The sequence below is a fragment of the Dendrobates tinctorius genome, unplaced genomic scaffold (genome assembly GCF_039654945.1).
Source record: "Dendrobates tinctorius isolate UK_male_01 unplaced genomic scaffold, ASM3965494v1 ptg000086l, whole genome shotgun sequence".
NCBI classification, from domain to species: Eukaryota; Metazoa; Chordata; class Amphibia; order Anura; family Dendrobatidae; genus Dendrobates; species Dendrobates tinctorius.
The window spans coordinates 24,007,793-24,029,185 of record NW_027361754.1 but is presented as its reverse complement, the minus strand read 5'-3'; the positions used below and the strand labels follow the sequence as shown (position 1 = coordinate 24,029,185).

Sequence of the window (21,393 nt, the reverse complement as noted above, 5' to 3'; positions counted from 1 at the left end):
GATTGGGGACTAATCGTATTGACCTGAGAAGTGCATTCCAAAGAATTGGCGCAGCACGTGTAAAGTCTTGTAGACGGGAGTGGGAGGTTCTGATTATTGAGGATGCTAACCTCAAGTCATCAGCAGAGCGGAGGGCATGAGTGGGGTGGTAGACTGAAACGAGGGAGGAGATGTAGGGTGGTGCTGAGCCGTGGAGAGCTTTGTGGGTGAGGGTAATAAGTTTGTACTGGATTCTTTTATTATACAATCAAAGCAAACTGATCAAAGAAACAACACATTAAAAACAATTAAAATAGCAAAAAAAAGGCCTAGAGAATTTCATTTTAGCATAAGATAAAGCGAACAACTAGAAACTAATTCCCCATTTAATGTCTAAAACCAACAGCAATTAAGAAAGTAACACAAGTCCCATCATGTATCGCTGAATTTGATCAGCTTCCTCAGGGGTCTCCCTGTTTTTCCTGGGCTTGTGTTCGCATTATCTTAGTACTCCACTTAAATCCTACAGGAACATGCATGGCTTATAAGTCTCCTAACTCTGACATGCCAGGCTTGGCTTGTTACTCTCCACAAGGAGAAACTTTACCTCTTAGATCCCAGTCAGGAGCCTCTCGCCTAGCCAAATCAGATCTCATATTTTGCATTAATGAGGGGCAACACTCCAAAGCATAATGTGTGCAAATTGAGATATTGGTCTGGCTTTTATCCCAAGTCATATTGAAAGGCTCGTTAAAAAGTCGATATTGACTTGTAGGATCAGCCCTTACCATAGGTGGCTCTCTGAGGAAACAATTTGCATATGTAATGTAACAGAGGAGCATGCATGGCTTATAAGTCTCCTCACTCTGACATGCCAGGCTTGGCTTGTCACTCTCCACGACGAGAAACGTAAGGCCTGATTCACATAGCGTTAACACAGCCCGTTCAACGCATAGCGTTGACGGGCTGCGTTAGCATAACGCGATATGCGTTGGGCTATACCGCTAGCACTGATGGAGCCTCAGAAGCTGCAGGCCGCGTCCGAGGCTCCATCAGTGAATAACGGCACGTTACGAACGTATGCCGCTTTACGGCATGCGTCGCGATGCGCCACATAATGGAGGGTCTATGGCGGCATTAATGGACTGCCATAACACAGTGTGACCCCAGCCTTACCCCTTAGATCCTACAGTCAAAAAGTTAATTCGCTTCCAATGAAATTCATCATCACATGTGACTGATATAAGTTGATGGTGAGCCTCGGTGGGGGTATGGACTGATATGAATGGTGACAATTACCGCAAAATTTTGAAGTGAAATTAACATAGGAAATTAATTCATAAAACCAGGTTTTAAATTCGATAGTGCAACAGTTTTCCATAACCGTTTGAGTACTGTGCAATTTTTGTAAAACCATCCTTACTATTAGTCCAGGTCCATGATGATTCAGAGAAGATCCTTGCTGGGTCCTTCCCTCACTAGAGCATAGAAGAGCCAACATGCTTTTATATGCTGATTCTGTTACTAACGATCTTTTCTTTTTCCTCTTTGTTTTCTAGATAAACCAGTGGTGATGGTATCAGTGGTTTATCCACTGGGTCTTACCAGGGAAGGAGAACCTCTGGAGTTAACATGTCGAACAGTTGGTAAACCCAGGTAATGCGTAAGCTGGGAGAAATAATTTGTTAATTAGTGGACAACTAAGCCTAATTCTAAATCTTCAGAGGTTTTTCCCAAAAAATGCCAATTATTACATGTTAAACCTAAATCAAAATATCTATTTTCTGGTAGTTCAACTGCTGAAATATCCCAAGCTTTTGGGGCAAAGAACATCTTGTCAACAGTCAGTAGAAGTTGTGAAAATCTCCATGTGAGGGCTCAGTGGGAAAGTCAGAAAATGTACCCCAAAAACCTATCTCTATTGAAGTGATCCTTGTACATTTAGAAGTGTGGGTGAGATTTTGTCTCTTTTCAGGAAGTGACTGAAGGACTTTTTCTCTCGGCTTTTACTTTGTCTGCCTATAGGTGTAAGAAAGGAGGTTCTTTAGATCAGGGCAGGCATGCATTAGACAATGGTGGGGGGTGATGCTCGTAAGTGTGTTGAAGTAAGTCCCAGCTCCTATGACGCTGGCAGAATGAAGAGAAACCTCTCATGAGTGTCTGGATAGTTCCTGGACATATTAGCCTGTTATGTGCATCAAAAGCGGTTTTAATTTGTTGTTGGAAATGAGGCAGCAAGATCTTCAACAGACATGATGCGAATTCTGATTTCTTTAGGCTTGAAATTTAAGTGAATACAATATAGAAATATCTAGAGTTAATGCATTATCTTTTCATGATTAGTTGACAAAAAAGACAAGAATCTGTCCATTCTCGTTAAAATCCTGTGCTGTTTCCTCAGATTTACAGATAAGATACTAATTATAGATAGCTAGCTTGTTAAAGTGTGGGGATTTGACAAATAGATGTGTTTGGCGTATGTCTATTTTTTGTCTCCTCCGCAGAGTAGCAAATGATTAAGAAAAGAAAAATAATGGGTAGAAATGGCAAGCATTAGACTGGCTTTTACAAAACAGCTTTTTTTTTTCTATTTTGGAGCGCCTAGAGGTGCCTGTCCCGGTTTTGTCCCTGTTGTAAGGACAGATCATCTGGTGTCCAATCAAGAAACCCGTAAACCTGTGTGTAAACATCAAGAATTGTTGTGTCTTGGATATCTTTTTACAGACATGTATGGCGATATTGACTCGTTCATGTTCTCCATAGACATGGTGGGGTTGGTGTTCTTCTTAGCCATGTGTATCAGTATTGATAGACACATAGAACATAACTGACTCATTGATGATGTTCCTAGATATATACAGTAACATTGACTCTTTGAAATTATTTTTGTATATATATGGCGAAATTGACTCATTGATATTCTCCACATACACATACAGCGGCATTGACTCGTTGATGTTCACCTTAAAATATAGACATGTTGATGTTTTCCATAGATGTGTAAAGCAACATTGATTCAATGTTCTACACAGATATGTAGAGCGACATTGACTTGATGATGATCCTCATAGCCATGTAAAGCAACATCAACTCTTTGAAATTCTACTTTGACTCTATGTTCTCCTTAGACATATAGTGGTTTTGATGTGCTTCATAGGCATTTATAGCAGCATTGACTTGTTGATATTCTCCATACATGTAAAGAACATCATTGACTCATTGATAAGCTCAATAGACGTGAAGAACACCATTGACTCGATCTCTGTAGACCAGCAATAACTTGATGTTCCTCATAGACATTTGGGGCAGATTTGACTCATTGATGTTCTCTACAGACATATACGTATATAATTGTTTTTCATAGACCTGTAGAGCAACAATGATTAAATTTTCTACATAAATATGTAGAGCGATATTGACTTAATGTTCTCCATAGCCATGAAGAGCAACATCAATTCTTTTAAAGGGGTTGTCCACTACTAGGACAAGCCATTCTATTTCTAAATGTTTGACCCTGATATAATAAAAAAAACCTATATTCGCCTCCTGTGCCGGTTCCATTCCAGCGGTGTCGGCACTTGTGGTCCTGCAACTTTTGTACAGTTGCATGACACGTGCCTGGCTTCCTAATCAGCACTGGCGTCACTGTCCCCGCCTTTGTATAAATTGAACGTCAGTAGGAAGTCGTAGATCAGCTGAAGCCCGGACTTCCTCTTCATGTTTAATTCGACAGAAGGCACTGTTGCCAGCGCTGATTGAGTACCAGGCACCAGGTGGCATGCAACCGCACGAGAACACCAGAACCACTAATGCAGACACCACCTTAACAGTGTCGGCACAGGAGGCGAGTTTAAGCGTTTGTATTTTAGCTGGGCCAAACATTTCGACCGAGAAAGGGTTGTCCTAGTAGTGGACAAGCCTGTTAAGTTTTCCATTGACATGTAGAGCAACAGTGACTCGTTGACGTTCTTCATAGGCATTTTATAGCAGCATTGACTTGTTGATGTTCTCCAGATAAGTAAAGAGAATCTTTGACTTATTGATTATAACAATAGATGTGAAAAACATCATTGACTCATTGGTGATCTCCGTAGCAGGGCTGGGGAGTCGGTAAGCCAAACCTCTGACTCCTCAATTTCCCTGACTCCCGACTCTGACTCCACAACTTTTGCTCACTGCTGAGTATGTACTTAAGTTCAGCACAAATTCCTCTCAACCAAAAACTTGGATCAGAAGCAGAACAGACATTTATAAGACATTTCATAACTTCCCAAATTCTTATGAAAACATTTATAGCATATACTGCATTGAACTACTGTACCCAATGTATTATATATTTTATTCTGACTCCACCAAAATGGACACAGCCTCTACAGTCCTGCTCCGTAGACATGTAGAGCAGCAATGATTTGTTGATGTTCCTCATAGACATTTGGAACAGCATTGACTCATTGATGTATTCCGTAAACGTGAAGAACATCATCGACTTATTGATGTTCTCCATAGACATATAGAGCACCTGATCATTGACGTTCTCCATAGACATCTAGAGCACTTGGTCCTTGATGTTCTTCATAGACATCTAGAGCACCTGATCGTTGATGTTCTTCATAGATGACTGTATGGCAGCATTGACTCCTTAGATGTTGTAAGGTAGCTCTTGTCATTAAGTTAGGGGACACTCGCTAGGCAGCCAAATAACCAGCTCCGGCACGGATTTCTCATATAACTCGGCAACAGTCCATGCGGTTTATTAGGCATCATAAACCATGAACAGCAACAGAAAGTTCATATCAAATCAGCATAGCGTCCATGACAGAGCTCTGCTCTGTTAACCCCGTGCTCACACAGGCTTTATCTCCGGTACACAGGCTCTCTAGCCTCACCGTTATATCCCCTGTCAGGGTTACCTCATGGTTGCTTCTCAGTGCAGACGTTCATTAACCCTCCTGGGAACTATCAGACACGTGCAGCCATGATACACACGTGCACTCAGGAAAACAGACACATCTCCCTGCACGAGACCTTCCATACAGACCAATTGGGTGCAAGCATTCACTCATGTGACCTACCCTGGCCACCTTATATGGTCTGTAGCCAAGCCCACCCGGATCACATGGCTATGACCTCATCACAGGTCCTACAAGCATTCACACACATACACTTTACTATGGCGTTCTAGACACCCGCCCCTAGGTGGGTTTGTAGGTGATAGATCCCACCCGTCTCACCAATCACCTGAAGGCTTTTCACTAACACATTGGCACGAAAGATCAGCTCTGCTGATCATCACATAATCAAACCTTCATCCCAAGGCCACCCACCTTGGGATACATAAAGATCCTTTAGCACCCTGCTCCTGTTACCACTCTGGACATAGCTATCCGTCCGTCCTGGGACACCCACACAGCGCCTCCTAGCGGACACAGTGGTCACTACACCACAATGTGTAGAACAGCATTGTCATATTGTTTTCCATAAACATGTATGGCAACTTTGATTCAATGTTCAACATATATATGTAGAGTTATATTGACTCAATGTTCTTTGCACAGATGTAGAGTGATATTTACGCCTTGATGGTCTCCATAAACTTTCACAATGAGTCATCCACTTCAGGTGTGGTATATGTTCATCATCCAAACTCGGGCTGCTACTGACATAGTAAATCTATCCCAATATTATAGAAATGATAATATATAATATCTAAAACCTCACATTACTACATGATAAAAAGTCTGCAGCAGATATTATAAAGTAGCTGCCATTGCTTGATATTTAGTGCTGGTTTATATCTGGCCTTTCCATCTATTTATAAGTCATTGACATTAAATAATTGATTGCACCCGTCGGTTGTGACACTGATACGGTGTGAGTGACATTGAGCGAGGTGCGACATTGGCAGTGACAATGACGATGTGGCACTGGCATGTAGTACAGGGTTTTATATTTTCCTCCCTATGAATGTTAATGTAGACGCATACAGATGGAATAGAAAGACTTGACAACAACTACTTTGTTTTAATTAACGTCGCTGTCTAACATGCCTAAATGGAACGTATTTCAATTAAAGTTTGCTTCCATTATTTTTGCAAATGTGTGTTTCTATCGTTCGGAGATGGAAGGACTAATATACGTTGCATAGTAAGCTGTCCATTATGGTAATGACCGATGAAGGATGGCTTCTTCATCTCTAATGATGGTAAAAAAAAGCCAATAATATAAACGTCAACCACTTGATTGACCATGGCGAGTGTAGATAAAGGATGGGCATGCAGATCATAGAATCATAGAGTTGGAAGGGACCTCCTGGGCCATCTGGTCCAACCCCCTGCTCAAAGCAGGATTCGCTAAATCATCCCAGTCAGATGTCTGTCCAGCCTCTGTTTGAAGACTTCCATTGAAGGAGAACTCACCACTTCTCGTGGCAGCCTGTTCCACTCATTGATCACTCTAACTGTCAAAAAGTTTTTTCTAATATCTAATCTGTGTCTCTTCCCATTCAGTTTCATCCCATTGCTTCTAGTCTTTCCTTGTGCAAATGAGAATAAAGTTGATCCTTCTACAATGTGACAGCCCTTTAGATATTTGTAGACAGCTATTAAGTCTCCTCTCAGTCTTCTCTTTTGCAAACTAAACATTCCCAAATCCTGCAACCTTTCCTCATAAGACAGGGTTTGCAGACCGGTCACCATTCTGGTCGCTCTTTTCTGAACTTGCTCCAGTTTGTTGATGTCTTTTTTAAAATGTGGTGCCCAAAACTGGACACAATATTCCAGATGAGGTCTGACCAAAGAGGAGTAGAGGGAAATAATGACTTCACGTGATCTAGACTGTATGCTTCTGTTAATACATCCTAGAATTGCATTTGCCTTTTTTGCTGCTGCATCACACTGTTGACTCATATTCAGTCTGTGATCTATTAGTATACCCAAGTCTTTTTCACATGTGCTGTCACTTAGCCCTATTCCTCCCATTCTATATATGCTTTTTTCATTTTTATTGCCCAGATGTAGTACTTTGCATTTCTCCCTGTTAAAAACCATTCTGTTAGTTGCTGCCCACTTCTCCAGTTTATTTAAATCTTTTTGAATCATCTCTCTCTCCTCTCTAGTATTAGCTATCCCTCCTAGCTTTGTGTCATCAGCAAATTTAATCAGTTTACCCTCAATTCCTTCATCTAAATCGTTGATAAAGATGTTGAACAATACAGGGCCCAGGACAGAGCCCTGTGGTACCCCACTTGAGACATTCTTCCAACTGGATGTGCAGCCATTTACGACCACTCTTTGGGTCCGATCACTAAGCCAGTTATGAATCCACCTAACAGTTGCCTTGTCCATTCCATACTTAGTCATTTTTTCAATAAGGATTGTATGAGAGACTTTGTCAAATGCTTTGCTGAAGTCAAGATATACTATATCTACAGCATTTCCTTGATCCACCCAATCAGTGATTCCGTCATAGAAGGAAATTAAGTTAGTCTGACATGACTTATCAGTTACAAACCCATGCTGACTCAGTTTAATCTAATTTAAGATAACTGACCACATATAGAAAAAACGTATGCTTTTCAGCTCACATCTCAAATGTTTAGTTAGATCCATCGGAAGTGCTCGGATGAAAACTGCCAGTTGGGAAGGAATGGATGGGACTGGGAAAGTTGGTGAAAATCCAGCTCTAGATTTCCAAGTACAAATAAAAACAAAAACTTTTATTGAAAAATCCAAATGAAAATCATAGAAACATTAGAACAAATCAAGACATTCTGAAGAGTAGTAAAAGCCTACGCGTTTCGAACCGGCATTGTGCACAAATGCCGGCTGTGCTTCAAACAGAACCCTGAGACTATCACAGAGCAGATGCATTTATACGGAGACTTGATTACACACAGGTGGATTATATTTATCATCATTAGTCATTGAGGACAACATTGGATCATTCAGAGATCCACAATGAACTTCTGGAGTGAGTTTGCTGCACTGAAAGTAAAGGGGCTGAATAATATTGCACGCCCCACTTTTCAGTTTTTGAATTTCCACAACAATTTAAAATAACTAATACATTTCGTTCAACTTCACAATTGTGTTCCACTTGTTGATTCTTCACCAAAAATTTACATTTGGTATCTATGTTTGAAGCATGATATGTGGGAAAAGGTTGAAAAGTTCCAGGGGGCCGAATACTTTTGAAAGGCACTGTATCAGCACAGCTTCTATCTTGCTCTTATTTCTTCATATGATTGCCTCCTTTTCTGTGGCAGTTTTCTCTCCCCTCCAGAGACTTTACATACTTTCTCCCCTAACTACTTGAGATTTGTATGCAAATGTCATCCTTTTCCTGTAACACTGATCATAAAGAATGTTGAGTAATTCTTGTTGCATGCGCTTGTAGAGTTACTAAGGATCTATTCCATGTTTCGAGCAGCAGATCCCTGTGGATGATTTTCTCACATACAGCTAAATGTGTTCTATGGGTGATCGTCGTTTGTCAGCCATATAATCCTAGAGTAATTTTTCCCCAGCGAGCGGAAATCTCACCTCGATGTCTTGTCTTTGCAGACCAGGAAAAGTCACGTGGGTGCGAGTAGACGATGAACTTCCCGAGCATGTCCTCATTGAGGACGAAAAGCTTTACTTCAGCAGCCTGAACAAGACAGATAATGGCACGTACAGGTGCGAGGCCTCCAACAGCGTGGGCAGCTCATCGGCCGATTACACGCTCTATGTGTATGGTAAGTACCAGAGTCTCAGTAGCGTAACACTTAATACAGTAAAGTCTGTTCTTCAATCTCGGTGTAAAAAGTAGAGTAGAAAAATTTTTGTAAAATTTTTTTGGCAAAATCGAGCACAATTTTGAATGGTCACTATGGACTACATCCCATATACTGTCTGCACTAGTGAGAAACTCCAGATAGTACAATAATCTGTTTTTAATATCTGCAGTTATTTTTGCCTTTTCCGTGTGGTTTTTTTCCATGTTTCATTAGCATATTTTTTTCCAAAATGCAGGTATGTATCCCTCTGAAGAATAATCAAGAAACCTTCTGTCCTCTAATTTATTCACAATTGAAAAGAATCAGGCATATGAAACCGTAAACAAAATACCGCAATGTAAATGGATCCCTAAAATAATGCAAAAAATAATCACCAGTAAATAAAATCCTCTGGAGTCGTCATATTTTGCTTAAAGGGAATCTGACTGCAGGTTTTTGCTATTGAATATGAAAGCAGCATGATGTAGAGGCAGAGAGACTAATTTTATCAACGTGTCACTTAGGGGGGGTTGCTATTTGTAGTTTCAATGCAATCAGTGTTTTATCAGCAGGAGATTATCACTACTGGACTAGTTGTCCTTTGCCATGTAGTCAAACCATGCCCCCACCACTAATTGGCAGCTTTCTGCCAGTGTACACAGAAATCTGCCAATCACTGCTGTGGACGGGCTTATACAGAGCTCCGCATTGAGAATTGGTAGATCCGCAGCAGAGAAAACAGGGATTTCCTTGAAAGTGCAGCAAGCAGCCAAGTATGTGAAATATCACTGGTATCAGTGTCCCTACATCATGCTGCTCTCAGATTACATAGCAGAAAAACTGGTTACAGATTTCCTTTAATTGTTAAACAATCTAGTCTCGAATTGTCTAAAGGAAAAGACGTAATTTCTCCCAATTACCGCTAAGTAGTGACGGCAAATGTCCTGTAACTGCAGCGGTGATGGTGCGGAGCCTATACATGTAATCTGTACATACTGACACGTGAATTGTCTTTTAATTACTTCTGAAAAAATGCAGACCTCTTGGGAGAGCATTTTATTTTATGCATATTTAGTCATTAAAACATTTTGGACAGTTTTTATCTTCTACAGCCTCTACCCATAATCGTGCAAAGCAGACTGCAGGATGGTCTACCTATGCATCCCATCAGGGAGCTCGTCTTGTAACCCTTATTTCTCTTCTCGTGAATCATCATCTGTTGATTTATGACCACCACAAAGTTCCAATAATAAGTCTGCTTAAGAAGATCATTCAGGAGAAGAGAGATAAAGTTGAAGAATAGATCGAGCTCTGATTCACTGATAAATCATTTTGCTATGTACTGTTATACATAGTTGCTGTAGAAGACAAATGGTCCAAAATTTTTAACAAAACTCAATAGCAAAAAAAATTTTCAGCCACAAATACAAATGGATTTATGCTACTTAACCTGACAGCACCATAATGTAGGGGCAGAGACCCTGAATCCAGAAATGTCACTTACTGAGCTTCTTGCTGTAGTTTTGATAAAATCATTGTTTTATTAGCATGTAATCCTCCATATTCATGATCTCTGTATAACTCGCCCCCCCCAACACCAATTGGCAATTTTCTCCCTATGCACAGTAGACACCGAATGCTGCCAATCTGTGTAGGCTTATTCTTCATAATTGAATAAAACTTGGCTAAATAAACCATTTGAGAGACAGTAGAGAAGAAGAAAGACCCCTATTGTGTGGAAGCCCAAATATTACTGCAACTGGTGTGCCATTTTTACTGCGGTAGAGGCATTATTCTGTGCTGTAATCTCCCCACACTTCAGGCTCTGTTAAACATTTTTCACTCCATTTTTTTAAGCCAAGCAAATGTCTACACCATATTTGTTCCAGAGGAGCTTCTTCAAAAATCAAATACTGAAGTGTGAATGAGGCAGTAGTCATAAAATAACAGTCCAAGTATGGACTTTGACAGACAGACTGTCCACAGGGCTTCTGACCTGAACTTGATTTTGCCAAGACAGTTTCAAGAACTGGACCACAGAAAGGGTGGGTTTAGTGAAAAAAAAACCAAAAAAACAAAATTGATGCCTTGGACACGATCCTTAACATTAAGGACTAAATTTCCTGACCTAAGTTCAGGAGACCTGAATGAATGTGTGAAATCGGCCTTATTCTTTACTCTTCTCTCACTTGTGGGCATCTTCCCAACATGGAGATAGGGCTGCAGCTTGTGGTGGGTGTGCTGGTGCATCAGAACCTCACAAAATACTGATTTTATGAACAGAACTGGACTTGATTATAAATTATGTCCTTCATTGTTTATGATCTTCTGATGTAACCGCGAGCCCTACGTAAACCACTTTCTTTTGTGTATCATGATCTTAGAAGACGTAGTGGTCTGTGGGCACTTTGCTCCATTCAGGAGTCATCAGGTCCACTCTACAGTGTAAATGGCCAACTTGCTATTCCCAAGTACTACTTATTGAAGACAAGCGAAGTCTTTAGGCAGCATGGATGATGGAGTGGCAGCGCAGCTCCTTTGTTTCACCGCTTGATGAGGTCCTGTCTTTTCCCGTAGCTGCTGGAGATACTTCTCTAACATTAGTGATTATTCTTAAGTGACTTTTTTGCTTATCAATACTTAGCAAAATATCTAATACAAATTTCTGAAAAATTAAGGAACACCCAAGATCATTCCCAAAACAGATACCTCACACCTTAGGCACACCTCAGATCACCCCCAAACCAGCAGCTTTGGGGTATTGGTGGTGAGGGGTTTGTAAACCCCATCTTTTTTGGGGGTCAAGTTCTGGGATTGTCCTTGCAAAATCAAGATCGTTGGCAAGTATGCCATTCTGATTCAGTGACCGGGAAAAGACTAGTGTTAAAGTGGTTTTCTCTCATCTGAGCTGCAGCAGTACCGGAGAATGACCACTGTGTTGTATGCCGGCTGTTCTGGCTCTGTACACTGTGTACTTAACGCTCTAGGCCCTGCAAAAAGATACCGTATTTTTCGGCTTATAAGACGCACTTTTGTTCCCCCAAATTTTGGGGGAGAGTGGGGGTGCGTCTTATAATCCGAATCTGTGTGCTGCTGTGCTATAGAGGGGGGGGTGCGGCTCTGGCATGGTATCAGGGGGCTGGGGTGGGTTGGCTGCAGAGACAGCAGGTGGTCACGTGCTCCCACTCATTAGGCTCATGTAATATTCACTGCACCCACTGTCCATCACCTTGGTGCTGAAGCAGCGCCGAGTTGGTAGACAGGGGAGTGGTGCATATTACATGTGCCTGCACTCTCCCACCCCCCGGCCCCATCACTATATTCACCTTCCGATGATGGCTCCTGCTCCCAACTTCCCTGTGGCTCTTCCTGTGTCTGTGCCGACATCCTACTCCTGGGAGGGTGCGCAGCAGCAGCTGCTCATTCAGTCACGTGACCGCAGGTCCTATTGGTCACGTGACGGAAGGTCCTAAAGCTACAATGAACTGCCTGAATGAGCAGCTGCTGCCGTTCGCTCTCGCAGGAGGAGGATGTCGGCACAGGAAGAGCCACAGGGGAGCTGGGAGCAGGAGCCATCATCGGAAGGTGAGTTAACTGTTTGTTATATTATCGTGCTTACCAGCATGGGGGAATATAGGGACCGGGGGCCGTGTGCATGCCAGCAGGGGGGAATATAGGTACGGGGGCCATGTGACAGCAGGAGGAATATAGGGACGGGGGGGGGCAATGTGTGCCAGCAAGGGGGAATATAGGGACGGGGGGCCATATGTGCCAGCAAGGGGGAATATAGGGATGGGGGGACAAGGTGTGCCAGGAGGGGGGAATATAGGGACGTGGGGGCCGTGTGCATGCCAGCAGGGGGGAATATGGGGACGGGGGGTCGTGTGCATACCAGCAGGGAGGCATATAGAGGAAGGCGGGCCATGTGAGTGCCAGAAGGGGGGCATATAGTGACCGGGGGGCCATATCCAGGATGGGGGGCCATATCCAGGATGGGATGGCGGGGCTATGTGCCAGCATAAGGGGGCCATATGCCAGGATGGGGGGCTTATACTGTATAGATACCAGGATGAGGGACATATACGGTATATGATTTGAAAGATGAACACTGGCATTATAAGACACACCTCCATTTAACATAAAAAAAATTTTTTTTCCTTTTTTCTTCACCAAATTTGGGTGTGTGTCTTATAATCAGGTGCATCTTATGAAGCGAAAAATACGGTAGAATCATAGAATCGTAGAGTTGGAAGGGACCTCCTGGGCCATCTGGTCCAACCCCCTGCCCAAATCAGGATTCGCTAAATCATCCCAGTCAGATGTCTGTCCAGCCTCTGTTTGAAGACTTCCATTGAAGGAGAACTCACCACTTCTCGTGGCAGCTTGTTCCACTCATTGATCACTCTAACTGTCAAAAAGTTTTTTCTAATATCTAATCTGTGTCTCCTCCCATTCGGTAAATGGTGTGAGTGCTGAGTATCATGCCACCACCATTTTCTTTTTTTTTTTTTTTTTTTTTTTAAATGTTAGTGACGCATTCTAAAAATATGCCATCAGTATCCACATCCCTAGACAGCCTCTTTTAAGAACTTATTTTGACATATGTTATAATAATTGTAGCGTTGAGTATCTGCATTGTACGTTAGCATTTATCCCTTAAACAGTCCCATATAAACATTTTTTGGATATCATTTGCCCTCCATAACTAAAGCTGCCACCAGAAGTACCGTACCGTACTTGACTTTAACCCTAAATACAGACATGTATCACTATTGTAGGTAAACTGGGTCTATCAAGACTCAGCACCTTGGATATTGTAAGACTATTTTATGGTCTCTCAGGAGCAAAGCGGGATATAACGGAATTATAGCGACTCTCCAGATTGGGGTCTTTTTGATGGATGGGGTCTAGTTTACATAATCATTTCATTCACTAAAAAAAATAATAAAAATCTGCAAATAATCAGTGACACATAGTGGCCAAACTGTATGAAAAACTTAATGCAACTTTTTATTAACTTTAGAAACATATGTAAAGTGAGTGAAGTGTCAAAGTATACCAGAATTAACTATATAGATGAGTAATGTATGAGTTTAACATTTGTCACCTGTAAGTTCCCACTCGTTGACAGGTCTTGATCGATAAAATTTGCGAGTGGTGGTTTTCCCTTTCTACACTTTTAGGGAACAATGACATGTATGAATATAGTTCTACCACACACCGGAGCCGAGACTCGGCGCCACATTAAGCTGTCACTTTGTCTTCTATTTGTCTTTGTCATCTTGACAGTGACACCATTCTGCAGCCATATTCCCCGAACACTCATAAAAGTACTGCCTGTAATTAAGGGTTTGATGTATTAATTACAGACAGGCCGGCTCTGGGAGAGATAAAGGGACTTCCAGATGTGCCTGTGATTGGATGCTGACATCCTGCTAACGTTTCCTATCGCGCGCAGTGTACACGCGCGGCTCTCCCCGTTCGCCCTACCTTCCTCGCAAGTTCAAAGCCAGATTACTTCTCTGCATCTCTTTCATCAGGGCCTGGGGAACCGTGACTCATTACCAGGTGGTGGCAGAAACATGAAAGTGCTCCCCAATTTAATACCTTATTGTTTATTCTATCTCCTGGAAAGCATTGAACGCACAGATGAGCGCGGCTATGCCTAGCGTATGCCTCTAATACACTCATGGTTATAGCGGCAAAATACCCATATCATAAAATGAAGCTTTGGGTCATAGTTTTAGGGTTTAAAAGGTTTATCTTCAGTTGTAAAATGACTAGAGTCCATCAAACAGGTTCACAGGATCTTGATTCAGACGCCATATTAGTAGTCCATAGCTGCTAAACCAAAGCCCTGTGAACCTCCTATCTGCCGGCATCATTGGCACCTCTTATTAGTTGGCCCGGCATGACGTCATCGTTTTGGCATTTTGTGGCCAAACCACAAATTGGAAGAGAAGTTGGGAATGACAGCATGTAGGAGAAGGTTTGCAGGGCTCTGGACCAGCAGTGTGGCCAATGGATCTTTGTCCTGCGAATGTATTTGCTCCTCTCAAAAAAATTAAAACCTGTGATTTAATAGCCATAAAATAAACCCCTCAGAAACCATTCTCTCTCATTTTCTCACCAGCTCTTGGTGGTCACATTGTCTGTAGATGCAATGGCTTTGATCACCATAGATTTGTGGTTCCTGTGGACTTTCTTCACTATTAGTAAAAAAAAAAAAAAAAAAATCCTTCGGATCCCGCCTTTTCCTGTGTCTGTGGGTGGCTTGTTCAGCTGGTAACCACTTTTTGATTGAATGGCTGTGATCACCAGTGGTTAATTATGGAGGAAGGACCTAAATGCTTACCTTTTTTAGCTAGTCTGGGAGGGAGAGGTCTCAGATTAATGCCGGATACAGATCTTGGCTCATAATAAGGCAAATGCGTCAGAGATGAGCTAATGGGACCACTCCAGAATTATGTAAATTCCAACAACAAGCCCTGGGGAACAATTGAAGACTTGGAGATCGAAAAGACTAGGTGGAACATGGACTAAAGACTTTATACAAGTTAGTAAAGGATTATTCCCATCTTAACACCACTATCAGGTGGCCTAGCGCTGTGTTCTGCTAACTCCAGGAATCCCAAAGGCAAAAGCAGCACCTGCTCCGATCCAAGAGGACACTACAGAACTCCATTCTAATGGATCGGTGGTAACATGCTAAGATGAGAATAACTCTTTAGGTTCAATGGCATCAGCTTGGTTCTCCTGTTGACAGACAGTCACACCACCATGTTGTAACCACATTTTCTTATCTGTATTACGATCACGATTTTTTAAGCCCAAACGAACACCAACATAAACACAGTTGATGCTAATAGGTCGGTAAAAGTGTGAGAAAAAAGGCTTCAACCCAGTCGTGTAAACCTTCCTATAGTCCAACGTGCACTATATTTGCCAGTAGGCTATATGAATGTGGTGCGGAATACAAAAAAAAAAGCTCTGAACATAATGGAGGCCTTACGGAGTGCAATTTCTTAAAATTCACAAGTATCGGAAGAAGTGGCCTCCATAAATCGGGTTGAATCAGAAAACATTTTTAAGAGGTTTCTTGTGACATTGAGACATGAACCCAACGTATGTACTGTACATGCCATACATCCACCCCCTACTTCTCCAGTACTCAGATATTTTTAGCTGAAAATGAGTGACCCCTTCTGCACCCATTCTTTCTTCGTGATTCATTAAAGAAAAGCGTCTCCTTGATGACAAGCATTACAATCATCGAAGACAAACACTCCTACACGCGGGGAAAACATCAAAAAAAGCAGCTTGTTAGATTTTTAAGCAATCACAACCTGTTCTTGCCTTGGCGTTCATTCCCAGAATCACAAATTTGCTTTCATCTTTCAATGGCCTTTACAATCTGCTAATTTTTAATACTCAGAAATGAAAACAGTTTTGGACACAATTTTCTTCTACATTTCTAATTTTCTCATTTTTTTTCTTCCTCCGTGCGGCTACCCATTAGCCAGTCATTTCAGGCTGTCATTTGTAATCCTAAGATACCTAACGTAACCCGCTCTGCTAACAAAGACAGAAGAAAGCGCGGTCTAATAAAGCGCTGGGAAATGCCCAGATTAATTAATTGATTTTATTATATAAATCACACAATTAAAGGCAGTGTTACAGCAAAAATTCCCTACGGTATATATTGGGATAAGACAATTAAAAACTGACAAGGTTGTCAAACCACTGCAAGGCGGCACTGGTGCCAGCAGAGATTAACTTTCCCCAGATTCTTTATTCCAGGTGCACACCTGTATTTTAAATCCATTGCAAAATTTTAAAAATAATGCTAACAAATTGTTGCCAAACCTCTTATCAATGTGTTTCCTTGGTAACAAACAAAATTCTGTGTAGTCTGATCCTACAGTGGAATTGACAAACCTCTCTACCCTACATTTTTGTTAACCTACACAATTGTCAGTTTGGGGGGATTAGGTGAAAAGTGGAATAAATGCAAAAACGTAATAAAAATTGGCGCATTTGGTTTGTAGTCCACAACCAGTGATATGTACAGGTCTGCACCTGAGCTGTAGACTCAAAACGATAGGACATTTGTCAGATAGACCATTGTACAAATGCTTTGTTTACTTATTTTAGATCCAATGAAACTACAAGTATTTCTACCCCCATCAGTCCGTCAAAATGTTATGAAATGTTCAAAAAAAATTTAGAGGATGATCAATAAACAATACATATCACATATCAGATAAAGATTTACGCTGCCCTAGTGCAGCATCCACTTCAGTACAACCAGACAAGAACAATGCAGACTTCCTAGGCCTCCTCCTAAGCACCTTTTACAACTACTCGGCCCCCACAACTTAGGTGCAGTGGCCTACTAATAGCAAGAAGTACCCTAGATGGGCAAACCAGTGCCGACTGAGGAGGTTTGCACTACCCTAATCCAGCTACCATGGAGTACTGGAGTAGGGCACAGCTGGGTTAGGGCAGTCTTCACTTCTGCGCTCGGCATCCTGGTTGCCTCGTACTGGACTCTGACATCATGACATTGCTGGGCTGATGTACAGTAGTGTTCAGAATAATAGCAGTACGTTCATTGCATGAGTTAATCATAAAATCTTCATACTAGTTTTTATTTCCAGCATTGGGAACATTGCACATAGTCTTCTAATTCACGACAGGAAGAGAAATGTATATACTTTTTAACTACTTTACGAAAAACGGCAAAACATGGATATTGGGCCATTCTAAAAAAAATAGCAGTGTCTGCATTTGTCTTTACTATTTTTTTTTTTTTTTTTTTGTGGATTTAGCATTCCTTGGAATCACTAACCTAATATTTAGTTGTTATCCACAGTTTTTTAGAACTGCTTCACATCTATGTTGCATAGAGTCACCAACTTCTGGCCCCTGTCACCTGTTATTTCAACCCAGGATGATTGGACTACATCCCACAATTTTTCGGCATTTGTTGGCTTTGCCACAGAAACGGCATTTTTGATGTCCGCTCACAAGTGTCCTATTGGATTAAGATCCGGGGAAATTGGGCTGGCCACTCCATATCCTCAATTTTGTTGGACTGGAACCAAGATTTTGCTCGCTCACTGGTGTGTTTAGGGTCGTTGTCTTGTTGAAACCCTCATTTCAAGGGCATATCCTCTTCAGCGTAAGACATGACCTCTTCAAGTATTTTAATATATGCAAGCTGGTCCATGATCCCTGTTATGCAGTAAATAGGTCCAACACCATTGTAAATGAAACAAGCCCCTACCATGATGCTTGCACCACCATGTCTCACTGTCTTTTGCAGGGCTGTGGAGTCTGAGTCATGGAGTCGGAGCTCATTTTGTTGGAGTCTGTATAAAATGGACCGACTCAGACTCCTAAATTATATAATAAATTGGGTACAGTAGTTCAATGCAGAATGTGCTGAATATTTTTTCATAGGAATTTGGGAAAGGTATGAAATGTCCTATAAATGGCTGTTCTATTCCTGATCTAAGGCTACATTCACACACAGCGTTTTTCCTGCGTTTTTTGAGGATACGTTTTTCAGTTGCAAAAGCAGATCAGCTTTTTAAAAAACCGCATCACCTGAAAGGTTTTTGAGCTCCTAGATAATGTTTTCAATAGCAAAAGCAGATTAGAAATCTGCTCTATCCATTTATCCATATCTCATCTGTACCGAAAAGAATGAAAGCCGGGTAGCACACAGACCAACACTCCTTTTTTTTTTTTTTTTTTTTTTTTTTTTTTTTTTTTTTTTTTTTTTAGCACCAATCAGGTACACCTCTTAGCTGCCCAAAAGGACGCCCAGGACAGGCATTGCTCGTCTTCAGAAACACATCAACATCAATTGATAGTTGGAATAAATAGACTGCATTCATCACCACATCTTCTTAAGGTGCAGGCTTTATTTTCAAGTGTAGGGGTGTGAAGTATGAGGTTCTGCAGCCGCTGAGGTGTGCAGTATGAAATTCTGCGGAACAGTAGGAGATTCTGCTCCCCCCAGGTTTGATCCCGGTTACGCCCATGGTGTGAATGTAGCCTGAGGATCTAGGCTTTATCTTAGCCAAGATAAGTCAGTGTGTGTGTGTGTGTGTGTGTGTTTGTGTGTGTATATATAATATATATACACAGTACAGACCAAAATTTTAGACACACCTTCTCAATCAAAGCGTTTTCTTTATTTTCATGACTATGAAAATTGTAGATTCACTCTGAAGGCGTCAAAACTATGAATTAACACATGTGGAATGATATAATTAACAAAAAAGTGTGAAACAACTGAAAATACTGTGTGTCTTATATTCTAGGTTCTTCAAAGTAGCCACCTTTTGCTTTGATTTCTGCTTTGCACACTCTTGGCATTCTCTTGATGAGCTTCAAGAGGTAGTCACCGGAAATGGTTTTCACTTCACAGGTGTGCCCTGTCAGGTTTAATAAGTTCAATTTCTTGCCTTATAAATGAGGTTGGGACCATCAGTTGTGTTGTGCAGAAGTCTGGTGGATACACAGGTGATAGTCCTACTGAATAGACTGTTAGCTGCTTTTTTCTTGCCATAAAACAAATTCTAAGTAAAGAAAACCGAGTGGCCATCATTATTTTTAGAAATGAAGGTCAGTCAGTCCGAAAAATTGAGGAAGCTTTGAAAGTGTCCCCAAGTGCATTGGCAAAAACCATCAAGCGCTACAAAGAAACTGGCTCACATGAGGACCGCCCCAGGAAAGGAAGATCAAGAGTCACCTCTGCTGCGGAGGATAAGTTCATCCTAGTCACCAGCCTCAGAAATCGCAGGTTAACAGCAGCTCAGATTAGAGACCAGGTCAATGCTACACAGAGTTCTAGCAGCAGACACATCTCTACAACGACTGTTAGGAGGAGACTTTGTGCAGCAGGCCTTCATAGTAAAATAGCTGCTAGGAAACCACTGCTAAGGACAGGCAACAAGCAGAAGAGACTTGTTTGGGCTAAAGAACACAAGGAATGGACATTAGACCAGTGGAAATCTGTGCTTTGGTCTGATGAGTCCAAATTTGAGATCTTTGGTTCCAACCACCGTGTCTTTATGCAACGCAGAAAAGGTGAACGGATGGACTCTACATGCCTGGTTCCCACCGTGAAGCATGGAGGAGGAGGTGTGATGGTGTGGTGGTGCTTTGCTGGTGACACTGTGGGGGATTTATTCATAATTGAAGGCATACTGAACCAGCCTGGCTACCACAGCATCTTGCAGCGGCATGCTATTCCATCCGGTTTGTGTTTAGTTGGACCATCGTTTTTTTTCAACAGGACAACGACCTCAAACACACCTCCAGGCTGTGTAAGGGCTATTTGACCAAGAAGGAGAGTGATGGGGTGCTACGCCAGATGACCTGGCCTCCACAGTCACCAGACCTGAACCCAATCGAGATGGTTTGGGGTGAGCTGGGACCGCATAGTGAAAGCAAAAGGGCCAACAAGTGCTAAGCATCTCTGGGAAGACTGTTGGAAGACCATTTCCGGTGACTACCTCTTGAAGCTCATCAAGAAAATGCCAAGATTGTGCAAAGCAGTAATCAAAGCAAAAGGTGGCTACTTTGAAGGACCTAGAATATGACATATTTTCAGTTGTTTCACACTTTTTTGTTAATTATATAATTCCACATGTGTTAATTCATAGTTTTGATGCCTTCAGAGTAAATCTACAATTTTCATAGTCATGAAAATAAAGAAAACTCTTTGAATGAGAAGGTGTGTCCAAACTTTTGGTCTGTACCGTATGTATGTAATCGATATTATACAGTGTACTACATATTTACAATTTATTAGTTTTTTGTGTTCTAAAGTTGTATTCCAATAAATAGATATTATGTTCTATCTAAATATTTTGATTATTGTATCATAGAAATGATTAAATGTCTGATCACATTGTACTACAATACATTTTTCTCTTAAATATAAGCAATATATGTGGGAGTCGGTGTAAGGGAAATTGAGGAGTCGGAGTTGCAGGTTTGGCTTACCGACTCCACAGCCCTGGTCTTTTGCGTGTACTGTGGCTGAATGCAGTGTTTGGGGGTCATCTGACAAACTGTCTGTGACCCTTGGACCCAAGAAGAACAATTTTACTTTCATCATTCCACAAAATGTTTCTCTATTTCTCTTTAGGCAAGTTGGTGTGTTCTTTGGCACATTGTATCTGCTTCAGTATGTGTCGTTTTTTTTTTTTTTTTAACAGTGGGACTTTGCGGGGACTTTGTGGTAAGAGATTAGCGTCACACAGGCGTCTTCTGTTAGTCCTCACAGGTATCTTGAGACTGTGGTCATCCTGGAGGTGATCATTGCCATTCTGGCTATTCTTCCATCCATTTGAATGGCAGTCTTTCGTGTTCTTCCACGTCTCTCTGGTTTCTTTCCATCGTAAAATATTGGAGATCACTTTAGCTGCAGATGATCATTGTCTGCACTTCTTTTTAAGTTTTACCCTCTCCAATCAACTTTTTAATCAAAGTACGCTGTTCTTCTGAACAATGTCTCGAATGACCCATATTTCTCAGGCTTTCAAGGAGAAATGCATGTACAACATGTCCTGGCTTCTCCTTAAATAAGGGCCACCTGATTCACAACCTGTTTCCTCACAGAATGATTGACCCCACTA

General features: G+C 41.5%; 1 protein-coding gene across 4 annotated transcripts in view; it reads left to right on the top strand.

Moving 5' to 3' along the window:
- CADM1 (cell adhesion molecule 1) overlaps window positions 1-21,393 on the top strand; it is a 247,056-nt gene that overhangs the window by 187,155 nt on the left and 38,508 nt on the right. For all 4 annotated transcript variants that reach the window (XM_073585186.1, XM_073585185.1, XM_073585184.1 and 1 more), the window contains exons 6-7: window positions 1,539-1,635; window positions 8,541-8,713. In XM_073585186.1, coding sequence (XP_073441287.1) covers window positions 1,539-1,635; window positions 8,541-8,713 — 270 coding nt within the window. The remainder of the gene's footprint in view (window positions 1-1,538; window positions 1,636-8,540; window positions 8,714-21,393) is intronic.